The following is a 26,103-nucleotide window of genomic DNA, read 5'->3' on the forward strand; positions in this document are numbered from 1 at the left end:
CCCACTGGGTCGGTGTGTTGATGCAAGTTTGACACTGGAAAAAAAAAGCCACTTCAAAAATAAGTTAAAAGAACAATGAATACAAGGTGTTTTTACTTGTAATAAATTAAAAAAAATCTGCCAGTGGAACAAGTGCAAATTTGCTTGGTGAGATTTGTTGAAATAAGATGTAATATTTCCGCCTTTCAAGATGAAAAGAGATCTTGAAATCAGCTGGTAAAACTCGTTTTGAGCTTTATTTCACTAGTATTAGGACGTGTTGTGTGTCATAATGAAACTGTAATGCTCAAGTAGTAGTGTTGTTTTCAAGATGCATTCTCTAAAAGTCCTTATATCTCATTGAATGTTATTTGTTGGGTGATTGTGTCTTATTTTAAGTGTTATGAGATATTTTGACTAGTAATTAGACAAATATACTTGCAACTGGATTTTATTATTAAAATAGTAATTAAAAATATATTATTATTGTTGTTATTATTGTTATTACTGTTGTTATTATAATTATTATTATTTATGTTATTCGCTTATTTTATTGTATTTAAGTTGTATAATTTTATTCTATTTTATTTTTATTTCAATAATTACATATTTTATTGTATTTAACTTATAACATTTTTATTGTATTTAAGTTGTATAATTTTGTTTTATTATATTTTTATTTTATTAATCACATATTTTATTGTATTTAAGTTGTATAATTTTATTATATTTTATTTCTATTTTATTAATTACATATTTTATTGTATTTAAGTTATAAAATTGTATTGTGTTTAAGTTGTATAATTTTATTTTATTATATATTTATTTTATTAATCACATTTTTTATTGTATTTAAGCTGTATCATTTTATTCTATTTTATTTTTGTTAATCACATTTTTCTATTGTGTTTCAGTTGTATAATTTTATTTAATTTTATTGTTATTTTATTAATCACTTATTTTATTGTTATTTTATTGTCCCGTGTTGCTGAACATTTGGAGGAAAACGCTCAATAAATGAGGAATAACTTTTCATAAGATATCATATGAACCTTTGTATGAGGATACGTTGCATCTGTTTGACATTAACACTCACATCTTGTGTGTTTCTTAGACTCAAACGTCTGTTGGAGCAGGAGAAGGCCTACCAGGCTCGTAAGGACAAGGACCACAGCAGGAGGCTGGAGAAGGTCCGAGCGGAGCTGGTTAAGCTCAAGTCCTTCGCCCTGATGTTGGTGGACGAGCGGCAGCTGCACATCGAGCAGATCGACCAGCAGAGCCAGAAGGTCCAGGACCTCACTCAGAAGCTGCAGGAGAAAGAGCAGCGCTTGGCGGCGGTCGCCGACACCGCCAAGGAGGACGGCCAGAAGGTCCTCAAGCTGGAGGCCGAGCTGGAGCACAGAGCGGCAAAGTTCACGCAGGAGCACGAGGAGATGACGGCCAAACTGGCCAACGAGGAGTCCCAGAGCCGGCAGCTCAGGCTGAAGCTGGCCGGGTTGGCGCAGAAGATCGAAGAGCTGGAGGAGAGCAACAAGCTGCTGCAGAAATCAGAGGAAGACCTGCAGGAGCTGAGGGAGAAGATCAGCAAAGGGGAGTGCGGGGATTCGTCTCTCGTGACCGAGCTGGAGAATCTGAGGAAGAGAGTGCTGGAGATGGAGGGCAAAGACGAGGAGATAACCAAGACGGAGACTCAATGCAGGGAGCTGAGGAAGAAGCTGCAGGGTGAGGAGAACCACAGCAAGGAGCTGAGGCTGGAGGTGGACAAACTGCAGAAGAGGATGGTTGAACTGGAGAAACTGGAGGGGGCGTTCAGTCGGAGCAAAACGGAGTGCTCTCAGCTTCACATGAACCTGGAGAAGGAGAAACGCGTGGTGAAGGATCTGGCCGGCGAGCTGGAGACGGTGAAAACTCAGGTGAGAGAACTCGAGGGCTCGGAGTCAAAGTTTGAAAAGGCGGAGATGGTCCTGAAAGACGACCTGATGAAGCTGAAGTCCTTCACGGTTATTCTGGTGGACGAGAGGAAAAACATGGCGGAGAGACTGAAACAGGAAGAGCAGAAAAGTGATGATTTGAGTAAGATGTTCAAAGCGGAGCAGGGCAAGGTCACGGAGGTCACGGAGAAGCTGATCGAGGAGAGCAAAAAACTCCTCAAATTCAAATCGGAAATGGAGATCAAAGTGTCGACGATCGCTAAAGAGAAAGACGAGTTAAAGTCTAAACTTGCAAGTGAAGAGGAGAAGTGTCGGGAGCTGAATACCAAGCTGGGCGGGATGAAAATAAGAATGGACGGACTTGAGGAGACGGAGAGGGAAATCCAGAGGAAGTGGTCAAACAGAAATCCAGACGAAGACAACAAAGTGAAAGAGCTCGCGCTAGAAATAGAAAGACTTAAGAGCCGGCTGAAACAACTCGAGGTGGTGGAAGGAGATTTAATGAAAACAGAGGACGAGTACGATCTGCTGGAGAAGAAGTTCAGAACGGAGCAGGACAGAGCGAACACTCTCTCTAAGCTGCTGGACGAGATGAAGAGTCAGATCGCCAGGAACAAAGCCATAGAGAAAGGCGAGGTCACGAATCCGGAGGCGGAACTCAGAGCTCGCTGCAAGATGGAGGAGGCGAGAACCAGAGAGCTGCAGGCGGACGTCCAGGCCCTGAAGGAGAAGATCCACGAGCTGATGAACAAGGAGGACCAGCTCTCCCAGCTGCAGGTGGATTACTCTGTCCTCCAGCAGAGGTTCATGGAGGAGGAGGAGAAGAAGATGAGCATGAGTCACGACTTTGCGAACCTCACCAAGGAGCTGGAATCCACCAAGAGATACAGTCGCGCCGTGAGGCCCAGTATGAACGGGAAGAGGATGGTCAACGTCCCGGTTACCTCCACAGCGGTGCAGACGGACGTGGTGGCCAGTGAGACGGCCGAGGACGAGACGGCGGCGGGCTTCATCCTCAAATCAGTCCTCGAGGAGAACCAAATAATGAGCAACCTCAGACAACGGGGGCTTAAAAAGCCGGCGGTTCTTGAACGCTACCCTCCTGCCTCAGCAGAACTCGGCCCAAAGAAATCCTGGATACCCTGGATGAAAAAGAAGGACGCCATCACGCTCACTCAGAGCGCTCCTGATAAGACCAACAGGGCGTCCTTGCTCCATCCGCCCGAGATGACCAGGCCGGGTCAGCCGCTGCACATCCGGGTGACGCCAGATCACGAGAACAGCACCGCCACCTTGGAGATCACCAGCCCTCGAGCCGAGGATTTCTTCTCCAGCACCACCATCATCCCGACTCTCGGACTGCAGAAACCTCGCATCACCATCGTGCCGAAGCCCACGACCGTGGCGTCGAAGAGTAAAACCTGTGAGCTGGATCGAGCCAAATCCCCCGTCACGATAACCACCATCTCCAGGGCCAAGAGTCCGGACAAGACCAACGGCTCTGACCGCCTCCGGTCGCCGGTGTCCATCATCACGGTCAGCACCACCCCCGTGGCTGAAGTCTGTGCTTCACCCGAGCCTCACGACATCACCGCAACCCGCACGGTGATCAAGGTGACCCCGGAGAAGCAACCGGCGCCTTTCAGGAAGTACAACGGCAACATCATCACAACAGAAGACAACAAGATCCACATCCACCTGGGTCCACAGTTCAAGAGGCCCTCTGAGGGCTGCGCTGGTTCGGTGTTGACGCTCAGGAGCTCAGAGAGCAGCAAGGAAGTGTCAACGGGAACGGTGCTGCGCTCGCCACGCCATCAAGCCTCGACGGCGAAGACGACTCAGAGCAAAATGACGAGCAGCATAACGATCACGCCCATCACGTCGGCGTCCTCCAGGCCGACGCAGTCAGTGGTGAGATCATTACGTCCTCCATCTTCTTTCTTTCTGAATATGTTGTGACTCCACAAGGGTTGAGGCTTAGATGTACGGAAGCCCTGAAAGGCCAGCGAGAATTTTTTTTCCCTGGTGACCCATTTTCTAACTCTGATCTAAATGATTTTTTCTCTCCTGTGTTTATGACTGAAGAACAGGTGAAAAATATGTTTTGCCAGGATAATCTTTCTGATTCATATTTTTTTCCTGTGAAACAGGTGGAAAATAGGTGTAAGAAAATAAAATTCAGGATTCAAAGGTGCTTTTTTTTTTTCTTTGTGAAAAAAAAAGATTTTTCTAAATTACTTTTTTTCTTTGCCTCTTAGAGAAAACAGGTGGAAGAAAACAAATTTTTAGTGGAGCAGTGGTGCACTTTGGTGGTCAAAATAGGTATTACAATAACAAACACTTTTTTTAGGCTGATTTTTCTAAATTGCTTTTTTTCCAGTGTGAAAAGTGAAAAAAATAATTTTTAGATTGATTTTTCTAAGTTACTATTATTATTTTCCTCTTAATGAAAACAGTTGGAAAATAAAATTTTTAGGCTGATTTTTCTAAGTGTGAAAACAAATGAAAGAAAAAAAAAAGTAACTTAGAAAAATCAACCAACATTTTTTTTTTTTCACCTGTTTTCACTAAGAGGCAAGAAAAAAAACGTAGGAAAATTTGCCTAAATTTTTTTCCCCGCAATTTACAATAATCAGCCTAAAAAATTTCCAAGTGTTTTTGTTGTAATACTTATTTCGACCACCAGAGTGCACCACTACCCCACTAAAAAAGAATGTTTTTCTTCCTCCTGTTTTCACTAAGAGGCAAATAAAAAAAGCAGTTAGTCGCTAAATCAGCCTATTTAAAAAAAAAAACTGGAAAAAAAAGGAATTAGAAGGATTATCCTGACAAAACATTTTTAATCTTTAATCTTAAATTATAAACACAGGAGAGAAAATAAGTTAGATCAGACTTAGGAAATGGATCACCAGAAAAAATAAAATTCTCGCTGGCCTTTCAGGGCTTCCGTATAACGACATTTTGCCTCAAACTAAAATATCTGAACGATGTCTAATTAATCTTTTACGTTGCAGTTTCTTCTGAAATGTTTCAGAATGAAATCAGGTGGTGGGTGCTGCCTAGATAGCACTCTGTCCAGGTATTAAAATATATAAATAATATATATAAATATATAAACATGTGACCTCACTGGTGTGAACTAACCGGAATGATCTTTCTAAAGGTCTCCTAAAGACAACTGACAAAATCACTCCTTTTAACCAAACACAACCAATTTGGATGTTTCACTTTTTTCACTTTAAGAACTTAAATTTACAAGAAACCTCGTTATAAACTCAATAATACCACCCAACCTGATGTCATTTAATATCCAAGAGGTCCAGTTAACCCTCACACACTCCGGTGTAAACAGACCCAGTAAGCATTGATTTGATGATCTGTCACCGAATCAAAGGTTTCTAGTAAGTTGGACATTTCAGTCACTGGATGGTCGGCAATCTTCTTAGCAGCTTCTAAAGTGAAAAAAAAGGCAGTCGATGAGACTGTTATCAGGCCATTGAATGGGCGTTATCAGCCTGCTACACCCTCTAGTAGGTTTTGTCACCTGTTCACATGGTAGATCACCAAAAGATGGAATAAAAGTCATAATTGGAGTCCATAACTCAGTAAAATCTCAACACACATACATGATACACGTATGTTCAGATACAGTGAGACTTGTCATTATCTCTGATGTCCATCTAAAAAAAAAAAAACGTCCATAAATCTGTGTTGAAATCAGAACAAAAAAGACGCCTGAGAATCTTCACGTTTTTAAGTTTTCTTCAGTATCAGAATAATCCAGTGATAGTGGTCTGTACGTCCATGTGTGCACTGCAAACAGGAGCTGATCATAGATAATTCGGCACACTTTTAATGGTGCCAAAATGTAAACAAATATATGCTAAAAAACACTCATGTTGGAGCCTCGGAGAGGCTTGTGTGGCTCTCAATGTCAGACTTTGAAAACTCCTGATCCAGAACAACGGAGGCGTTTCTTTCTTGTTTTTATATAATTTTTATTGATTTGAGCACCTACATTTTTTTAAAGTGCCGTTTGGGTGTTGACGAAAGGTCAAAAAGGTTATAAAATACCTCAAAACAAAACCATGCTTACTGGGAAGCTCACCTTTCCTTCATGTGTAATCCCTGTTTAAACATTTCTTCAACACAGTGACATAAGAACCGTTAACAACAGATCATCTCTGTGTTTTTTTGTGTTTCTGCGATCCAAATCTTTCCCTTATTTGTTGTTTATTTTTCCAGCCCGGTTCGGATGTGCAGTCAGCTCGGAGCGCCGCCGCCGCCACGCGGATCCCAATGTCAAAAGGTATGAAACCGAGCAGCAAGGCGGCGATTCTGGGCGTGTCCACGGTGACGAGGTTAGAGTCGCGGGGCGAGAGCCAGTTGATGAAAATCGAGCTGAGGAAGTCGATGACGGTGTGCAGCTCGGCCTCGGCCTCGGCGGGAGGCAAGAGCTGAGGGAGCACGCTGCCATGGCAACAACGAATCTGATGCCAAATATGAGTTACAGGCCTCATCAAACAGGACTGTGTGTGTGATGTCGCCTCTCTCACTACAGCTTATAGCTTTACAAACACAACATATGTTTTCAGGAAACATTTGATGTCATTTCATGTTATTTTTGATTCTCACTGAAGCGTCTCTGTGCACGTCTGAGTGATTAACTTCGTGTTGGTGATAGTTTTGGCAGCAGCTCGTGTGTTTATTTCACCGCCGCGCCTCCGGAGCACTGTGAAATGTTTGTTACCGTATGGTCTGTCATCATTTGTGTCATCAGGCACCAAAATAAAAATCTATTTATCTCTGAAACACGTATGGCATCGCTTCGTAGCATTCATTTGTTTATGGTGTGTGTGTGAGCTCCAAATGTTAACCCATGCTGCTAAACAAACAAAGCACAACTCAACAGCAATAAAAACTCATTTTCAGAGCTGAAATGTGTGTCATACTGTCCAGCATTGAGTTCGTACATACATTTTAATAAATGTTGACTGGATAGACTTTAGCTAATGACAGAAATTTGCAATTTGCATCAACATGTGTCCTCCTTCCTGGATTCATAACTCAGTAAAATCTCAACACACATGCATGATACACGTATGTTCAGATACAGTGAGACTCACACTTCCCGAGGATGTCATTATCTCTGATGTCCATCTGGAATAAAAGCCCATAAATCTGCGTTGAAATCAGAACAAAAGACGCTTCTTATAACTGCAGAACTTGCCTGAGAATAATCACGTTTTTAAGTTTTCTTCAGTATCAGAATAATCCAGTGATAGTTGTCTGTACATCCATGTTTACACTACAAACAGGAGCTGATCAGAGATAATTTGGCAAACTTTTAATGGTGACAGTTTGCCAAAATGTTAACAAATATACAGGCTAAAAAATGGTGCTCATGTTATGTAATTTTGAACGCTGTGAGCACCAACAACTAAATTCAATTCACCTCCTTTGTATTACAGTGGAAGCAGAAATCACAGAGATGCATACCATACAACTACAATGTCCCTAATTCTTTGTTTCGGGCTGCAAACTAACGATTATTATCATTGTCTATTATTATTTAGATTAGTTGTTTGGTCTATAAAATGTCAGAAAGTGGTGAAAAATGTCTATCAGTGTTTCCCAAGATGACGTCCTCAAATGTTTTGTTTTGGAGGAAAGAAACCAGAAAATATTCACATTTAAGAAGCTGGAATCAGAAAATTTAGACTTGTTTTTTTCTTAAAAATATGACTCAAACCGATTAAGCGATTATCAAAATAGTTGCCGATTAATTTAATAGTTGACGACTAATCGATTAATCTTTGCAGCTCTACTTTTGTTGCATCTTCCCTCTCTCCATATTTTCTTCAAACCATGGACAAACAAAACCAAAATAATTATTACATTTAAAACATTTAAAACATTTAAACACATTTAAAGGTTTCAAACCAAACACCATATCCACCAGAGAATAATAAGTGAGTAATTATGCATTTTTGTAATTTGGGTAAACTGATCACTCAACGTCAATAACGTTGGGTGAAAGAGTCGGTTCTGCAGATGTGATTTCATTTGACTTTTTGGACGTTGTTGCACATTCAGTTTGTCCCAAAAAATGTACATGCATGTGCAAAGAAGAGTATGAACATGAAGATGATCTTGTTCCAGGTTGATAAATATATATTTTTATTAAAATACATGTTTAAATTAGACTACTGATGAACTCTCCAGACTCACTGATGCATTGTGAAGATGGTTCTGTTCTCTGCTGCATGATGATGTGATAATTGATGTGGTTGCAATGCACATTATATCATGTTTGATCTTTTCAGCATTACATATTAGACTCAGTAGGCGTCTAGCTACCTCTCATGGACGAGTACAAAACTACAACATGACTAAAGATTATCTTTACGAGGAAGAAACTGATCTGACATCCCTGAACGTATAAATCAGATTACTGCTGGAGCAGCAGCTTCACACATCCTCTAATGGTTTTATCTGATTAAACACATCAATAAACCATAATTATCTGCAGGTTATCATGTTGTATAACAGGACACAAGAGAAAAAACAAAACTATTTCTGCTGCTTTAATCAGCTTCTAATAAGCAAACAGGCAGGAGGATGAATCCTGCTGATGTTAGAGAGAGAGAGAGAGAGATATTAAAGCGTGAGGACTGAGGAAGGTAACAGAGTCCTGAAGAAGCATCTGGAAAACAGGACGAGTGTTTTAGTTTGAGCTGCAGCTCGTCGAGGCGGCTGCAGAGACGTTTAGGTGATCAAATACTCGTCCTGGAAACAACCTCAGAGGCTCAGCAGGATTATTAAAATCACTTTATTACTTACCACTTTAACTCTGGTGTTTACCAGAGATGTGCTCAGAAGTTTCTTAGAAATAAATCATTAAAGAAAGCATAAAATATGACTAGTCGACTAAAGAAATCTTAGTCAACTGAGACCACAACGACAAAAAAAAGCCTATTAATACCATCTTTATTAAAGGTTGCATCTGAGAAATATCTCCCGATTTGATTATGAGGCCAAACCTACTATTGGGTGTATGGCAGGGCCCTACTGACCCACATCTATGAGGCTGATAACCACTGATAACGCCCCATTTAATGACCTGATAACAGTCTAACTGGCTGGAAATATCAGCTCCACTAACATCCATTTGGCTGCTGACTTGTAGCTATACTTTGTAATGATAACTGCATATATTTATATTAAAAATTAACCAAATGACTCTGTGTAAATGGAAAGTGGTCGCTGGCAGCAACAAAACCCACAGAGGATGTTCATTAACTCTGCAGCTCTGATTTTAGTGCATAACTGTACTAAACTGCACTAAACTGTTTAGTGCTAAATAGAGTTTGTGCAGCAGTCTGAAGCTAATAAAGAAAATAAATGAGACTTAAAATGTGGCCTTCAAGGAAACATGTTGTGTTGTAATTTTCAGGTCCGCTGACGGACGCCGCCTCAGCAAACAGCCGACGCTGAGCTGAGATCTGTGATGGTTGAAGCTCCAGTACAAAGAGTGAAGCATCTTTTCTACTTACAGACGTGATACAAACAAGACTACAGGTTGAAATGAAGAGTTTTCATACAGAGTATTATCTGTGTACTTTATGCAGTTTGGAGTTCAGTCAGAATCTGAAATGTAGTTTTCACCAGTTTGTCCAAATTTAAAATTTAGAGCCTGTGTTTTGTTTAAATTTGGTAATTTGGTCCTGGACAGGCAGTTCAGTGTCATACAGTGGAAATGTGGTTTTAGGCTGAATTTAAAATTTGCTGAATTACCATTAACAGAAAGAAGCAAAGGAAAATCAATGGCATGTTGGTTTAAAGTGTATTTGATGTAGTTTTTTCTTTAGAAAACATTTTATTCCCCATTTATATGCAGGTTTTAAATACACATGATATTTTCTGACTTTTGGGACACTTTGGTCAGACATAAACATGATAATACACCATATGAACCGTCCAACAGGAAATTTTTCTGATAAAAAAAATAAACTTCTATGAACACTGAAGCTTTAGACTTTGTCCGTTTTTGTGAATTAATTGTTCCATCCTGCTCACGTCTGTGATCTAGCAGACTAGATAGTAAGTATAGTTTTCATCCTTTTAATTCACAGCAGTTTTTGTGTAATTAGAATTTCTTTGGCATTGTTTTCTCCTGATTTCACAACAACAACGCCCATCATGCTTGTTTATATATTTACCTTCCTGTATAAGGTAAATATATAATAAAATACCTATATACCTTCATCACAATGATCAAATGTTTCGCGGTTTCAGACAGATTTGTGTGTTTTTTTTGCCTAAAATGGCTCTTTTGATAGTAAAGGTTGCTGAATCCTGGGCTAAACGAATCCAGAGTTTTCCTCATTTTTATTATTATTTATTATTATTTCTTTAATTTCATTTTTATTTTTGATCCCCTGTTCCACCTCCAGTCCAGCAGGAGGCGGTAATGCGCCTCTAAGCTGGTTTACCAACCGCCAATAAACACCGAAGAAGAAGAAGAAGAAGCGTTGCGTTTACTTCCTTGTTTATAAACCGGAGCAGCTGTTAATGATTAAACTAACTAATGAACTGATGGATTAAATCACCAAATAACCTCCAGAAAACAAATGACAACATAGATCTGTGATTTAAGATACTAGTCTGTGTCCTGTCAGCGCGTCAGTCGGTCTGTAACGCGTTAAACCTGTTGTCAGAGAGCCGTTGTTAGAGAGCCGTTATGATGGCGTCCAGCTACACCGCTAAAGAGGAGGACGGGCACATCACGGTAACCGGACCCGGTGGAGCGACGCTGCGGAGCAAGAAGCCCGAGAACACCGCCTTCAAACAGCAGAGACTACCGGCCTGGCAGCCCATCCTCACCGCGGGAACCGTGCTGCCGGCCTTCTTCATCATCGGCCTCCTCTTCATCCCCATCGGCATCGGCCTCTTCGTCACCTCCAACAACATCAAGGAGTTGGAGGTAACCGCTCCGACTCTACGCCAGACCACATGCAGAAAGTCTGCAATCTACCCTAACTCCTTCATATCAGCACATTTCAACATCTTCAACATCTAACTTCAACATCTTCTGAAACGTTATGTTCAATCGGTGAATTCGGCAAATATGAGACCGAAAATCAGCTTTCTTTTTAATAATAAAAACAACTTCTCATTCTCCAGAATACGTTACTCTGATATCAGAGGAAACTCTAAAATAGGTGATTTTTTGACTGGAGTCTGGTTTGATGCTCTTTTACAGGACAGAAGGAGTTTGAGGTAACGTAACGATATATGGCTCACCTGGATTAACTATATAACACTAGTTATTATACACAGTGACACAATAACATGTTAATATTCCCTGTGGAGCTGGCTTGTACACTTCCACCACTCACGCCAAATCCCATGCAAAAAAATTGCAATTTATACTTACCTTGCATATCATTCAATTTCAACATCTCCTGTAACTTAACTTAAACATTATTCTGAAACGTTATGTTCAACCGGTGAATTCGGCAAATATGTGACCCAAAATAAGCTTTCATTTTAATAATAAGAACAACATCTAACCTAAATAACGTTCTCCAAAATACGTTACTCTGATATCAGAGGAAACTCTAAAATAGATGATTTTTTTAATGGAGTTTGGTGTGATGCTCTTTTACAGGAGAAAATATTTCATGGAGATTTAATAATATGTTGTACTGTTGCCAATAACACTACAGATTTTTAACTAAGTGTGTCATCTCATTACTTGTTGTTATTGTTACTCAAAAATATTGATCACTTGTCCAAACCACACAAGCTAGTCATAGCTGTGACCTTGTTACAGATTGACTTTTACATCACATTAAAAAAACAACAATATTTCATGTTTTCTTTGGCTTTTTTTAGGGTTTTTACACTTTATATTCTTGTTTTTATCTGCTTTATTTTGTCTTTTTGCTCTAGTGTGAAGCACTTTGCCATTACTGTTTTAAAAGTGCTGTATATATTAAATCTTCCTGTGTGTTTCCAGGTTGATTACACCGGAGTCGACGTGTCCAGTCCTTGCTACGCCTGCTCCCAGAACTTCAGCTGGAACAGCACCAGGCCGTGTACCTGCACCATCCCGTTCTACCTAGAGCAGCCATACGAGGTGAGGAAAAGTACTGTTTCATACGTCCGATAATAAATATTCACACAGCCAGTTTGAACAATTTGTGTGTTAACACTTTTATCTCAACCAACAGAGCAACGTATACGTGTATTACGGCCTCTCCAACTTCTACCAAAACCACCGCCGCTACGTCAAGTCGAGAGACGACAGCCAGCTGAACGGAGACATGGAGTCCCTCCTGGTAGGACTTCACTTCAACAACACAGCTTACTTGTATTTTGTGTTTCTACTAGAACATGTTTACATTATTTAATGTTCAAAAAAACACATTATTTTCCTCATTCGTCCGAAATCACATATTATGCACAACATACTCGACATACTTTTGTGTGAATAAACAGTAGTATGGATCTTTTCGGACGCACTGAGTAGCAATTTATGTCATCACTTCCTGAGAGAGAAATTCACCACAGCTCACACATTTCTTTTAGACCGATCAGTTGCAGCTTTAAATGCTGCCAGCATTTATCTTCCCTTTTCCTCTTCATCACTCTCAGAAACCCAGCAAGGAGTGTGAGCCGTACGCTTATCATGAAAACAAGCCGATAGCACCGTGTGGGGCCATCGCCAACAGCATGTTCAACGGTGAGCCGGTTTCCCGCTCTGTGGACCACACACTACTTATCAATGTGATTTAAAGATTGAACTCTAATCCACCATCTCTCCTCCGACGGCAGACACGTTGGAGCTGTTTTACAACGACCCCAACGGCACAAAGATCCAGATTCCTCTCAACACTACCGGCATCGCCTGGTGGACCGACAAGCACGTGAAGTTCGGGAACCCGGGAGGCATCAACCCCCCGAACCTCACCGCCATTTTTCAAGGTAGCAGCAGAAGCATCTTTTTTAGTTTTTATGTCATTCTGTAGCTTCCAGGTCGTGTTTCTTATGTATTTAAATCCAATCATTAAAATTTTGGTTTGAAGTGTGTATGTTTTAGCGTTAAAATGCTATTTTCTCGAGCCCTTCTAAAAAGGTTTCCCACGTTACCTGACGTACGTTTCTGGAGGATGACGTTCTGCATATATATACATATATCCTATGTATCCTTATCCATAGTTAGTGTATTACCTACAGTAACGTAGATGGCGTTCGGCATGCTCATAGTTTGGAGATGCAGACAGAAGTACCAGACTGTGGATGCCACGTTAGTTCACATCCAAAAGTCACACAATAATACAAACAAACTAAGTGATCGATGCAGCGGTAGACCAGCAACTCCTGTGTTCTGAGAGGTAAAATTACTGTTTGTTTAATGGAGTCTGGTGCCTTTTGAAGACAAGAAGCTGGAATCAGAGAATTTAGACTTTTTTTCCTTCTTAAACTTCCTGAATTACTGGAAACCGATTAATGGATTATTTTGATTCTTCTGTTTTCAGGTACAACGAAGCCGGTGAACTGGAACCGGCCCGTCTACGAGCTGGACACGGATCAGAGCAACAACGGCTTCATCAACGAGGACTTCATCGTGTGGATGAGGACCGCCGCCCTGCCCACCTTCCGCAAACTCTACCGCATCATCAACAAGAAAAACAGCATGGTGGCAACTCTGCCCCGAGGAAACTACACTCTGGAGGTCGTCTACAGTATCCTTCATGTGAAAGTCACAACGCGACGATGAACGCACCGCATCAAACTATCTAAAGACCCAGAATGTTCAGTTTATTAATGAGAACTAAACTTTAATCTTTTGAATCCAAAATTGAGATCAGACTTCAGGAAAAAATAGATATTAACTGCCTTTTGCAAAACCATTGCTGACCATGTTGATGTTAACTGACTGTCTCCGGTTCAGAGTTGTTGTGGTTCCCACCTTTAACCCGTTGAACTCAGATTATCCCGTCCGCAGCTTCGAGGGCAGGAAGCGGATGATCCTGAGCACCATCTCCTGGATGGGGGGCAAGAACCCGTTCCTGGGCATCGCGTACATCACCGTGGGCTCCGTCTGCTTCTTCCTGGGCGTCGTCCTGCTCATCATCCACCACAAATGCGGCAACCGAAACGACAACGCCGACATCTCCAACTGAGAAGACAGTGGCGGCGGCTGCTGCAGCCCTCCAGTTCACCTCCTCCTGCTGCAGAGAACAGTGATCCTGCGACACATCTGTCATCCAGAGGCTGGACGGGTAGATGAATTTAAAAATGTAATATACACATTAACTTCTTCAGCAGCCAAACGTGATTTTTTTAGAGTTTAAAACCGCTTGACGGGAGCTGATTATTTGCCAAAGTGAACGGAAAAGTAGCCAAATATTCAGACTGATGTGTCACATGATCAACTGCCTTTAGGATAAAATATGTCCTCAGACTTCCTAATCGGGTCTGGAAGAGTAAGCTGTAAACTGTGGGAATGGCTGCAGTACTTTGCTGCGACACAGAAGCCATGTCCTCTGTGTTGTTTCTGTTTTTTACAACCTGATGAGGAGTTTACATTCTACAGTTACACACAAATTACATATTAATCAGGCCTGTCAAAGTTAATGCAAATGTGTTTTAATGCCACTAATTTCTTTAACCAATCACTTTTACAGAAAATGTAATAGAGCAGTAATGAGTATATGAATACTGTTCAGTCAGTTTACCTCTCCAGACCTCTTGTAGGATCTCTGAGCTCCGTGCTGGTGCCGTTACGGTGAGCTGGAGTGTTGTTCTGCGTCCCGAGTTGCATGCTGGGAAGCTGAGCTGTAAATGTGATTATTGAGCTTCTGGAGCAGCTCGTCTTTGTGCCTCGTTTCATATGTGACATCAGCCCACTTTCAGACTAACGTCACGCTTTGCTGAGTCGTTAAAAAATAATATAAGTTCCACGTCGGAGGGAACACAAAATGTTTGGAGCTTTTGGAGCTGCTGTACATTAACATGTTTAATTTGTTGTATTTATTTTTAATAAATGTTTGCATTGGTAAAGCCAGTATTTGCACGCAAACCTCAGGGGTTTAAAGCGGGTTTAAAGGAACTGAAAGTTGTTCAAATCTAATCCAGAAAGATGCACATTGACACGCTGTCGTGGCTTCATTCATCGTTGTTTACATGTAATAATAACAATAATATCACATAACACAGCATGACAGAACAGTTTGATTCAATACATGTGATTAATGTTAATGTGTTTGTCATTTACACTGCTGACCGTGAATCTAATGTAGTTTTACACCCAAATCCTGCCATCATCAGCTCTTTAGCAGCAGCTGAGATTAAATGTTAATAAAATAGATGCTGCATGTTGAAATGTGCCGAGTTAAAAATGTGTTTTTTATTTTCTTTTATTACATTTCATTAGGATAAACTGTTACCTGAAGCACTAGATTCATTTTACATTTCCTTTGATACTCCATCTGTGTTGTGTTGTTGCTTTAAAAGAATAAATTTGTCATTTAAATTGAATCAGTTTTCTCTGAGTGACATTTTCATTTGTTGATGTTCAGGAAATTTAAAAATATATACAATAACATTCAAAAGATATTTATTAAAGATATTTATTAAAGACCAAATACATCACACACACACACATATATATTTATTTATTTATATTTATATATATATTTATATATATAAGGGAGGGGGGAGATGTGCCTATGAATTAACACCAGGGATAAAATTATGTATTTTTACCACCATGAAGTACAGCATTTTTCATTCATATATAATAGCATAAAATTGTAAAGAAAAAAATAAATAAAACACTCAAAACAAGAATGTCCAGAAAATGGACTATATTAATTGCAATAGATTCGCTATATAAGTCCAATTTATTATTATTATTATTAATAAATTCACATGATAGAGTAGCCAAAAAACAGGATGAAATTTAAAAATAAAACAAAAATATAGGAAAATAAAGAAAGGGAATTCAAAAGATATTTACAAAAGAACACATGAGAACAATAAAGCATGTAAAAGATAAGAATAGAGCAAAATATAGAGGATGTAGTTCGTGTTGTAGACTGGTGGGGGCAGCAGAGCGAGCAGGATGAACACAGCCTGCCGTTAATACCCGAGTAGAAGAAGCAGCAGAAGCGGAAGTGGTGTTCGTGTGTCCTTGTGAGTCAGAGAGGCTAACGGCTAACGGCTAACGGATTATAAAGATGAACAGACACGTGTTTGTGAGTTTATTCTCTACTTTAACATCACGTTTACCTTGTAGACATGTTATTGAACTAATCAGGCAGATACAGGAGGTGGGAATGTGAGGAAAGACGAAGCGCGGCGACATTTAGCTGCTGAAGCGATCAGGGGTCAAAGCAGGACGAGTTAGCTTAGCTTAGCTTCTGTGCTAGCTCCACGAGCATCTCCCGCTTTACCGGTTTATCATATCTAACATATCTAACATCACAGCTGTTGAACGGGTCAGTGTGTTTAGTCCTGGTCCTGCTGTGTGTGATGACTCTGCTGGTCTCCTGCTGTCTCCAGGGTCTCCAGCAGCTGGTGAGGAGGAGCATCTGCACCTCGGCCCGCCGGCGGGTCGACAACAAGGTCCCCCAGAAACAGAAGATGTTCCAGGTAAACCACACTAAACTACTGAAACACACCTCAAAGGGGCTGTTGGTAAGAATCAGAATGTGTTAACAGCAACACCTGAGGCTCTGCATAGACATGAAGGAGCATCACTCAACACAGTGAGGAGACACACGTCAGCTAAAACCACAATATCACTCTATATTCCAGCTGCTTGGCAGTAATGTTAGCTGACCAGACCAAGGTCTCTCCATGAATCAATGCTGATCCTAGTGTTGGCTTTTCCTGCCTCAGCCTCCCGACCGCGGCCGGAGGGAACAGGGGAGACATCGGAGTTTTGGTCGGAGACGATAATGTTTCTCTCTGCGGAGCCCCGTCACTTCACAAGACACGGGAAACCTCTGTTGGTCTGGAGGAGCTGCAGCAGTTATTTCTGCACAAACGTCCACTGAACATTCACTAGATATTCTCAGAGCTACACTAACTCTTCTGCAGTGTGGAGTGAGCAGCATGCACGTGAGAGGTGGAGCGAGAGAGAAGGAGCGCGGTGTGTGAGTGAAGGCAGGCAGAGGAGCAGAGGAGCAGAGGAGCAGAGACTCCGGTCCTGGAGACCAAAGCTACGGTCTCCCCCGCGTCCTCCGACCGCGGCCAACACTGTTTAACAGCTTCACTAGATACAACCAAGAGGTTTTGGTGCTTCACTGGAGTTTGTGTTGGAGTCTGAGTCTGAGTCTGAACAGCGGAGCCACACGCGTATGCATGCTCGCGTTTGGGGGCCTCTGAGTCTCTGCTGTACTCTGCTCCTCTGCCTTCCTTCACTCACAGCTCGCTCCACCTCTCACGTGCATGCTGCTCACTCCACACTGCAGAAGAGTTAGTTTAGCTCTGAGAATATCTAGTGAATGTTCAGTGGACGTTTGTGCAGAAATAACTGCTGCAGCTCCTCCAGACCAACAGAGGTTTCCCGTGTCTTGTGAAGTGACGGGGCTCCGCAGAGAGAAACATTATCGTCTCCGACCAAAACTCCGGCGTCTCCCCCGTTCCCTCCGGCCGCGGTCGGGAGGCTGAGGCAGGAAAAGCCAACACTAGGATCAGCATTGATTCATGGAGAGACCTTGGTCTGGTCAGCTAACATTACTGCCAAGCAGCTGAAATATAGAGTGATATTGTGGTTTTAGCTGACGTGTGTCTCCTCACTGTGTTGAGCGATGCTCCTTCATGTCTATGTAGAGCGAGCACAAGCGCCAGCAACATAGACATGACATCAACATTTTTGATTCTTACAAACAGTGCCTTCAACTGAAGTAAAGGATCTGAATTCTTCCTCCACCACTGCCTAAGAGAGGAGACACACTTGTATATTAAATACATAGTTTGATGATGCTCTGAAGATTTAATGAAAGTGAACTGGGGTAGTTCTTCATTTTTTTCCACACAGTGTGGAATTCACCAAATAACTATTAATCCCATATTTTTCAGGACCAAACTTTAGAAACTGTCCACCGCTGCCACAGAATGATGAAGACTTAGTCTAATGAATTTAAGAGTTATGAGAAATGTTGCAGCTTTTAGCCCCTGAAAATGCAAATCAATGACTTCAAAGTCGTCTTGAGACGTCTTCAAAACCACAGGGAATAAATAAGAACACAAATTAAGCATATTGAAAGACTGAAAGCAGACCTATAATGACTTTTTCCTTTGATGAGGTCAAATAGCAAATTCTTTCCTTGGCAGCAAAGACCACACCTTGAAAATATGTTGCATTAAATCAAACACAGGAATAATAACTACCCTACAACTGTTTCTTGTAAGTTTGACTATTGATGACTCAGTTTCTGCCCCTTCATGGTGTCCTTCTCCAGACAGGAAGTGGTTCAAAGCTGCTGAGAGAGATATACTGTACATGATTTCTATATTACTCATGCTGAATGGTGAAATGTTGTCATTTCTTTAGCAGTGGTTCTTCTCTTGAAGCCCTGAAATCGTTTTAGCTCCAAAGATAAGTGACCCGTATGTTGAACAGCCTAACTGAGTACTAATTATGCACGTTATACTGTGTGTTTGCCCTGCAGTGAATTAGTCCCTGAATACAGTAATTAATGAGCTCATCTGTAGTCATTGTCTCTTAATGATTGTCTGAACTGGTGTTGAGAAATGCTGCGGAGTTTGTGATGCTGCTTTCACAGCTCTCAGGCAGCCAAATGTCTTCACTGCTTGTGTTAAAATAAATAACGTTTAGATGATTTAACTGCTTCCAAAGTGTGTCGTAGACTAAACAAACTAGTTTTAGGGCTGGTTTGCTCTCTGATGCTCGTGGTGACCGTTAAAATATGCTTTTTTATAACGTCATTAAGAGCCTCTGCTATGATTGAATCCAGCTTGCATGAAATCTCTAGTGGTTGTGCTGCTGCTGTTAAAGGATACACATTTCCAAAAGGTCAGTCTAGTCGTTTTTAAGAGAGTATTGTGAGTGCTGTAGCAGTTAGAATAAGTTCAATACGTTTGATACTCAGACTTGTACTCATGGCCAGTCGTATGTATTTTAAAGTAAAGGAGTATCACAACATTTTATTGTCAAAATATCATTTCAATTCCAATTAACTTTATATAGTAGAGTTGTTCCGATACCAGAATCAGAAATGCGTCTGATACTGCCCAAAATTCAGTATCGGGTGGCGAGTACGCCAGTCTATGCACCGATCAGATACCGTAATTTATTTACTTGTTTAACCGGAAATCAATTCTTCTTCTTCGCCGCTCCAAAACAGTAGCCTTCACTGTGCTGTCGCCCTGGAGGTCTCACGGCTGCCACTGGCTACTACTGTTTTAGAGCAGAGAAGAAGAACTGATTGCTTTTTTACCCATAAACCTCTGACTTTCCTAAAGTGTGTCATCATTTTAAATAGGAAACAACGCGGCTCAAACAGACTTCTCAGTGCTTATTAAGTGCCATGTGTTGCTGTTCTAACTTTCCCGTCATGTTTCTCTCCTGCAGGAGGACAACGGGATGCCGATTCATTTAAAAGGAGGCAGCGTCGACGCTCTGCTGTACAGAACAACGATGGCCCTCACCATCCTGGGTATGTATTTATGTTGTGTATTTATTTATTTATCGAGTCATTTATTTATTTATTAATTGATTTATTTTTGATTTTGGCAGGTTCTGTCCTCCATATTAGGATGCTACATAAATCTATATGAAAAGAAAAAAGAAACGCTCAGTTATTTGTAATCAACAAGCGTTTAAAGAAACTGTTCTAAAGATGTGATAAAATGATTTTCTGTGTTTGAGCTGCACATATTTTATCCTCCGTGTACAACATCCGGTGCTTCTAATCCTTCTAACCTGTTTCCCTGTTTCCCTGTTTCAGGAGCCGGGTATGTTGTGTATGAACTGGTGAAGGCGGCGTTCCCTCAGAAGAAAGGCTAACTCCACCGCTACAGCTGTTTACCTACTTACATTTTAAAACCACCGGCCAGCCGCTCTATATTGTGTAAAAAAACCTAGATGCTAATCCTCCGTCTGTGCCGGGCTCTGTTTCCCGTCATGATGGGATGTTGTTTTATGTTCATGGGATCAATATTTATTTCTTGCACTCTGTGATAACCTGAGGATCAATAAAAAAAATACCTCTCATGACCAAAACGTGGGTTTTTCTCTGATCACTTTGTTTGTTTACGTGTTTTAAATGTAGTTTTCCAGCATAAATACAATAATTACAGTTATATGGAAGAGGGTCAAACCACAGGATGTTTTTCTGTGGTTTGAACACAAACAACTTTATTGATTTAACAGAGTTTTAAAGGGAAACATCTTGTACTGCATTTGAAAAACTAGTTTATGTTCAATAATCCAGAACTCAACTTCAACGGGACTATTTCTTCAGAACAAAGTCTCCACTGAAAACTACAGCAATCAGAAATAATACAGAAATATGATTATTAGAGTTATAACGGATTTGAGGATTTCTCTGCAATTTCTTTCTCCACTTCAAGACTACAGCGGTGAATATAAATCTAGTTTGTGGTTTTCATCAGAAAACACCAACAGTTTTTACTGGAACTACTTTCTGCAGAAGAAGTAGTCCTTAGGAAAACTGTTCTGTTTATTAAACAAGCCAAAATGATGTGTATGACTGCAGTTCACAAACTAAACATGGTGCATTTTGAAGGCTGATTCACAGTTTGAGAGTCAATATCTTAAATTTGACTGAAAAAACTAATTTAAAATTAATTTAAACTATAATACAGGTAGTGTTTGTCCACCAGAATCATACTCAGTTGCCAGTTTATTAGGTACACCTATCTAAAACTAATGCAGTTTAATACAAGTCATGCAACAAATCCTCCCTTTAGGAATGTTATAATGTTCAGTTTGTGTTGAAACTGTTTCAGAGAGGTCTTGTTCAACGTTATCATCGGTGTTGAACTGTATTGCCACAGAAAGGCCACGGTATTTCTAAAGTCCTCACTATGGCACTGTAGCTATGTATGCATAGTGTACTTCTGGAGGTCGTGTCTAGAAGGACGCCTGCAAATTGTGAAATCTGATCCGAGATCTGCTGCTCGACGACCTATCCTAACCATAACCGTTAGAGATCAATGCCTAGAACCTTAACAATCTTGGAGTTTCCCCAGTTTGCGGGCGCTCTTCAAGCCACTACAGCTTCTGAATTAAAGGACAAAATGATGTTAAAATGTCACATCACATAAACCTTCATAGACAGATGTAGTGTTATTTAGGGGTGTAAGAAAATATCAAGAATTGCGATATGTTTTGTAATACTGTATTGATTCTCAAAAATACTTTTAATTAATAGTTTACATGCAAAGATAATCTCAGTCAATACTTTATTTCATTTGCAAAGAGATGCGTCCTCAGTGTGTGTTCTCTCAAAGTAGTGCTGATGATGTTACAGGGACTGTGATAAATGCAAATGCAGATCCCACTATGCATAAAAAAGGTTTTGTTTTTTTAATTTTATGTATATGCTGGTGTGTTCTTTACTATGACAGTTTTCCTAAAATTGAAAAAATTGCCATATACCTTCATATATTGAATTGTAACCTTTGTATCATAATTCGTATCGCCTTATTCTTGCCATTAAACAGCCCTAGTGTTATTAAACTTAATCCTGTTCTCTTTAGTATCAGTTTTGGTTTTATCATGATAAATTAAGCAAGTAATCGCTGCAGCGAGTCATAAAAACTGGAGAAAGAATCATTGGCTCTAACCTCCCCTCCATGGACACGATATACACCAAGCGCTGCAGGAGGAGGGCACAGAGCATCCTGAGGGACAGACACCACCCAGCTCACCCTCTGTTCAGGTGGAGGGAATCAGGACACAACCTGAGGCACCACAGGCCAGAGAGCATCTCCACTCACAGAGCACGCTTTCACAACAGCTTCTACCAGCTACAATCAAACTGGTGGCAAAGGACATTAAAGAGGGACACAAATCCCCCTCACCTCACCTCCATACCATTACTGACACACAGCACACCTGAACTGAATGGACTGTAATGCTGTGCAGCATGCTGCCTTCCACTGTGTAACTGTCTGAAATATATTAATTATTTATTTTTTTAAATATTTTTGAGAGTTAGATGTTCTTTTAACATGGTCATGGAGCATATATATATATAGTGTTTATTTGTATTGTGGGGGTATCGTTACTATGCAGAGGGTAGTTTAGTTTATTTATTGACTACACTGAGGGTGTTTTATATTTTAATAATTTATTTATTTATAGTGTTGAGTTGAAAGTGCTAATTATTTTGTACTGTAATTACCTTGTGCCTTTTCTACCTTTTTTTCCCTTTCTTAAATTTGACTTGGTGTAAACTGATCAGAATTACAATGTACTGTTGGTGCAAATGGCAAATAAAACTCTTGAATCTTGAAGTAATGCAACATTGTTCTAGTCTTGTTACACAGTATTCACTTGGTGCCAAACCACGAGTGCAATCATTTTTGATGCATCATTGCATCAAGTAAATGTTTCATAATCTCTACAAAAACAAAAAAACACCAACTTCTCCTGTCTGAATGATCCGTTTCCGTCACTAGAGGGCGACGTTCACAAAGAAATCAGCTGAGAGTCTGAATAGTTAGTGTTCAGAGATAAATGCCTTTTATAACCACTAAACCTCATGAACTCAGAATATAAAACGCTCCATTTGGCACATACTTGATGTTCATGTATAGTTGTTGTCTTGGGTGGTTCTTCTCCGTTGTCTGTTTTAATTTATCTCAGAGCGTAGAAGCAGACAGCCTCGGGCCTGTTCCACTATCAGTCCACACCCACCACACATCATTTAACACTTTAGAGTCACCAGATGAAGCTGCAGCTCGGCTCTCTACTCAGAAATAAAAAACACTTATCAGCACTCAGGAATCTGCTGTGTCAGCGAACACACAACGTCTCTGACTGGACGCTGCTGAGAACCGATAATGATCTCATCCGATGTCGACATTAACCTGATGTTTCATTTATAACCAGAGTCTTCTGAGGGTCATAATTTAACTATTTAAACTTTATGATTTTGAGCCAAATAGTGGTATAACAAGATTCTGACAAATTTGATGACTAATAACAGACGCTACACATTAATTATTAATTATTAAAGCCCGAGCAGCGACAGCGTCGAACCAGCGAAGGCTCTATTGAAACTGTAGGAATTCTTCTTTTTCTTTTTCTCCCAAATGAATCGCCTTTTTGACAACCTTAGCATGCTCAAAAAGTTGTTAAACTTGGCACACTTATCTTATGCGGTGAAAAATTTGATATTTTAAGGGTCTCAAGCTCGGGTGTTGCAAACTGGCTCGCTAACGCCCCCTAGAAAGTTGGAAAAATTGAGCCCCTCGCTACGGTTTCACCTACATGTATGAAGTTTGGCAGACAGATGTAACATGTGGAGACGCACAAAAAAGCCTCTTGGAGGTATGCCCAAAACTCAACAGGAAGTCAGCCATTTTGAAATCAATGTGCGATTTTTTTTGCGTTTTATAGGTCGTGTACTATAACGAACTCCTCCTACAGATTTAATCAGATCGACTTGAAATTTGGTCAGGACCATCTTAAAGGGACTGTTTGTAACTTTTTAAGCGTATAGATGTACCTGGTCGGGATCCCATGCGCGCTCGTGTGGTGCCGGAGTCACTGCTCCGCTGACTGCTTGCCTTCACTTACACACCGCGAGCGTTCTCGCTGTCTCGCTCCACCTCTAGACGAGCATGCGCGCTCACTCCACACTGCAGAAGAGTTAGTTTAGCTCTGAGAATATCTAGTGAATGTACAGTGGACGTTTGTGCAGAAATAACTGCTGCAGCTCCTCCAGACCAACAGAGGTTTCCCGTGTCTTGTGAAGTGACGGGGCTCCGCAGAGAGAAACGTTATCGTCTCCCTGTGGGCGCAGTCGGGAGGCGATAACGTTTCTCTTCCTGCTTCAGCCACGGAGGCTAGAAGCAGGAAACGAAAAGCCAACACTAGGATCAGCATTGATTCATGGAGAGACCTTCGTCTAGTCAGCTAACATTACTGCCAAGCAGCTGGAATATAGAGTGATATTGTGGTTTTAGCTGACGTGTGTCTCCTCACTGTGTTCAGCGATGCTCGTTCAGGTATATTTAGAGCGAGCAAGCGCGAGCCCGACACTGACTTTAGTTGACTTCACGGCCACAGGTGTCGCTGTTAACAAGACATTCTGAAAGTTACAAATAGTCCCTTTAAGACCTTCAGGATGAAAAGTTATTCAAAAGGTGAGTTTTCACTGAACGACCTGACCGTAGCGTGGTGGCGAAGTTGCTGTAACTTCAGCATACTTAAATCTGCTCCAAATTGATTCATTAAAAAGGGAAAGACTGACTTGGGGGGGTTTAGTTTACCAGACTGTGTAATATTTTCCCTTTGATTCACGCAATGAAAAAGGGGGTAAAAGCCTCAGTCAGTTTCCCCTCCGCTGATCCCCCCTCTCTCTCAGTATTTGACGCCCTGGGATGTCACCACCGGGCTTGTGACAGAAGTATTTGCTGCAGTACCATGTTTGGGACTTTGGGGGCGCTAGAACCGGTTTTGGGATTATTACAATCACCACATTTTCGGGGCACTATTGAGACTAGAGATTTTAGGGGTTTTACATGCTCCGAATCTGGAGATTTTCATGCACTTTAACAAATTATTGATTAATGACAACCAACACATTTTGAAGGTTTTCCCACTAAAATTTGTTGGAAACTATAACAAGTTTTGGTGTTGTAACTATCACTAAGTGGGATTCTGAGAAATACTTGAAGCCCCATACCAAATTTTGGGGGAGCTATTACAAAGCACTATGACTTTGGACAAATGCTTTATATATCTGACATCCTTTTGCTTTTTTAAAGTCGTAGTTTGTGCAGCTGTTGCTTCTTTATCAGATCCTGCTGAGGACCCCAGAAACTTCTGTTCCGTCCCTGAAAACCGGAATGATTCATTAAAAAGGGGAAAGACTGACTTGGGGGGGTTTAGTTTACCAGACTGTGTAATATTTTCCCATTGATTCACGAAATGAGAAAGGGGGTAAAAGCCTCAGTCAGTTTCCCCCTCCTCTCTCTGCTGTCTCCTTGTGGCTGAGACGCACAGAAGCTCCTCCATCACCGGAAAGGAATGCTGCAAACTATGTAAAAGTTTCCGACTGTGTGTGTGTGTTCGTCTCCAAGCACTTTTTAGAGGTTACACATCATTTTTTCTAGCCGGCTGGATGTCGTAAGAGGCAGGCAGATCTGGGAGCACCTCCCCTGTTAAGTAGCAGATTGTGTGGAGAGTCTTCCCACTTGGAAAGAGGCTCTCCGACGCGTCTGGGAACCAAAAAGCCCTCTGAGCTTCTCTGACTCTGACTTCAACACCGGACCACCTCACAAACCCTTCTTCTCACAGAGACTTAAACCTTTTTTTTTATTTTTAATTTCTTGAACCAAACCAAAGAAATTCGACAGTCTCCTCTATAGGTCAGTCCTGCATGATTTATTTTTTATTTCTAATTTCCAGGTGAATTATTTGAGTTCCAGTTGATTTTATGACACTTAGATTAAATAATTTCTTGCAGTTTTAAAGGCTGTGTTATACTTCCAGACGTTATTACCTCTAATATTCCAGTTACCATCCAATTTCAATCTGGATATTCCAAGAAACGTGGACTCATTCTTTGGCACTGCGATGCGTAATTACGCGCGGTGCCAGAATTTGATGCTCGGGTATTCTGAACTTTGGGAAGATTTTCTCTCCTTTAGAGCGACTATATCTCATCAGCAGAGATATTAGATACTAAATTGGACGATTTGCACCAAAATTTAAGCTGTTTTAAGAAGAAAGTAAACGGAATCTAACACAGAAAGAGAGAAGAGACAGATTTGGCTTTGTGAGCAACAGGTTTTCCATGATATTGAATCGGTTTTATTGGCTGTTAAATTGTGGATTTTTGGACTTTATTCATTCATACATATAAAGTCTGTCATGTAATTTTCTTTGGCTGTCTGGGAGCAGTTTTTAAGAGCTCAAGGATTGTGGAAATATGAGAAATATTCCTGC

General features: G+C 40.8%; 4 protein-coding genes across 11 annotated transcripts in view; all 4 read left to right on the top strand.

Annotated features, from left to right (window-relative positions):
- filip1b (filamin A interacting protein 1b) overlaps window positions 1-9,936 on the top strand; it is a 39,516-nt gene extending 29,580 nt beyond the window's left edge. For 2 of the 4 annotated variants that reach the window (XM_074615170.1, XM_074615169.1), the window contains exons 5-6: window positions 1,094-3,821; window positions 6,156-6,722. In XM_074615170.1, coding sequence (XP_074471271.1) covers window positions 1,094-3,821; window positions 6,156-6,371 — 2,944 coding nt within the window. In that variant the 3' untranslated portion in view covers window positions 6,372-6,722. Of the gene's footprint in view, window positions 1-1,093; window positions 3,822-4,924; window positions 4,990-6,155; window positions 6,723-9,366 lie in introns of those variants that run through there. The other 2 variants (XM_074615171.1, XM_074615172.1) reach the window with 2 other exon arrangements.
- A 475-nt stretch (window positions 9,937-10,411) lies between these two features.
- LOC141755989 (cell cycle control protein 50A-like) lies at window positions 10,412-15,461 on the top strand. Its single transcript, XM_074615393.1, has 7 exons — window positions 10,412-10,896; window positions 11,935-12,054; window positions 12,149-12,256; window positions 12,573-12,660; window positions 12,753-12,902; window positions 13,457-13,663; window positions 13,911-15,461. The coding sequence occupies exons 1-7, from the start codon at window positions 10,654-10,656 to the stop codon at window positions 14,102-14,104; spliced, it is 1,110 nt and encodes a 369-aa protein (XP_074471494.1). The 5' UTR covers window positions 10,412-10,653; the 3' UTR covers window positions 14,105-15,461.
- A 633-nt stretch (window positions 15,462-16,094) lies between these two features.
- cox7a2b (cytochrome c oxidase subunit 7A2b) lies at window positions 16,095-20,178 on the top strand. Its single transcript, XM_074615719.1, has 4 exons — window positions 16,095-16,180; window positions 16,488-16,577; window positions 19,528-19,612; window positions 19,904-20,178. The coding sequence occupies exons 1-4, from the start codon at window positions 16,163-16,165 to the stop codon at window positions 19,960-19,962; spliced, it is 252 nt and encodes an 83-aa protein (XP_074471820.1). The 5' UTR covers window positions 16,095-16,162; the 3' UTR covers window positions 19,963-20,178.
- Window positions 20,179-25,326: 5,148 nt separating this feature from the next.
- The window catches only part of col12a1b (collagen, type XII, alpha 1b), a 143,457-nt gene continuing 142,680 nt past the window's right edge, over window positions 25,327-26,103 (top strand). For all 5 annotated transcript variants that reach the window (XM_074616517.1, XM_074616512.1, XM_074616518.1 and 2 more), the window contains exon 1: window positions 25,327-25,523. The gene's annotated coding sequence lies outside the window, so the exon portion shown is untranslated. The remainder of the gene's footprint in view (window positions 25,524-26,103) is intronic.

Source organism: Sebastes fasciatus, chromosome 18 (assembly GCF_043250625.1).
Source record: "Sebastes fasciatus isolate fSebFas1 chromosome 18, fSebFas1.pri, whole genome shotgun sequence".
Taxonomy (NCBI): domain Eukaryota; kingdom Metazoa; phylum Chordata; class Actinopteri; order Perciformes; family Sebastidae; genus Sebastes; species Sebastes fasciatus.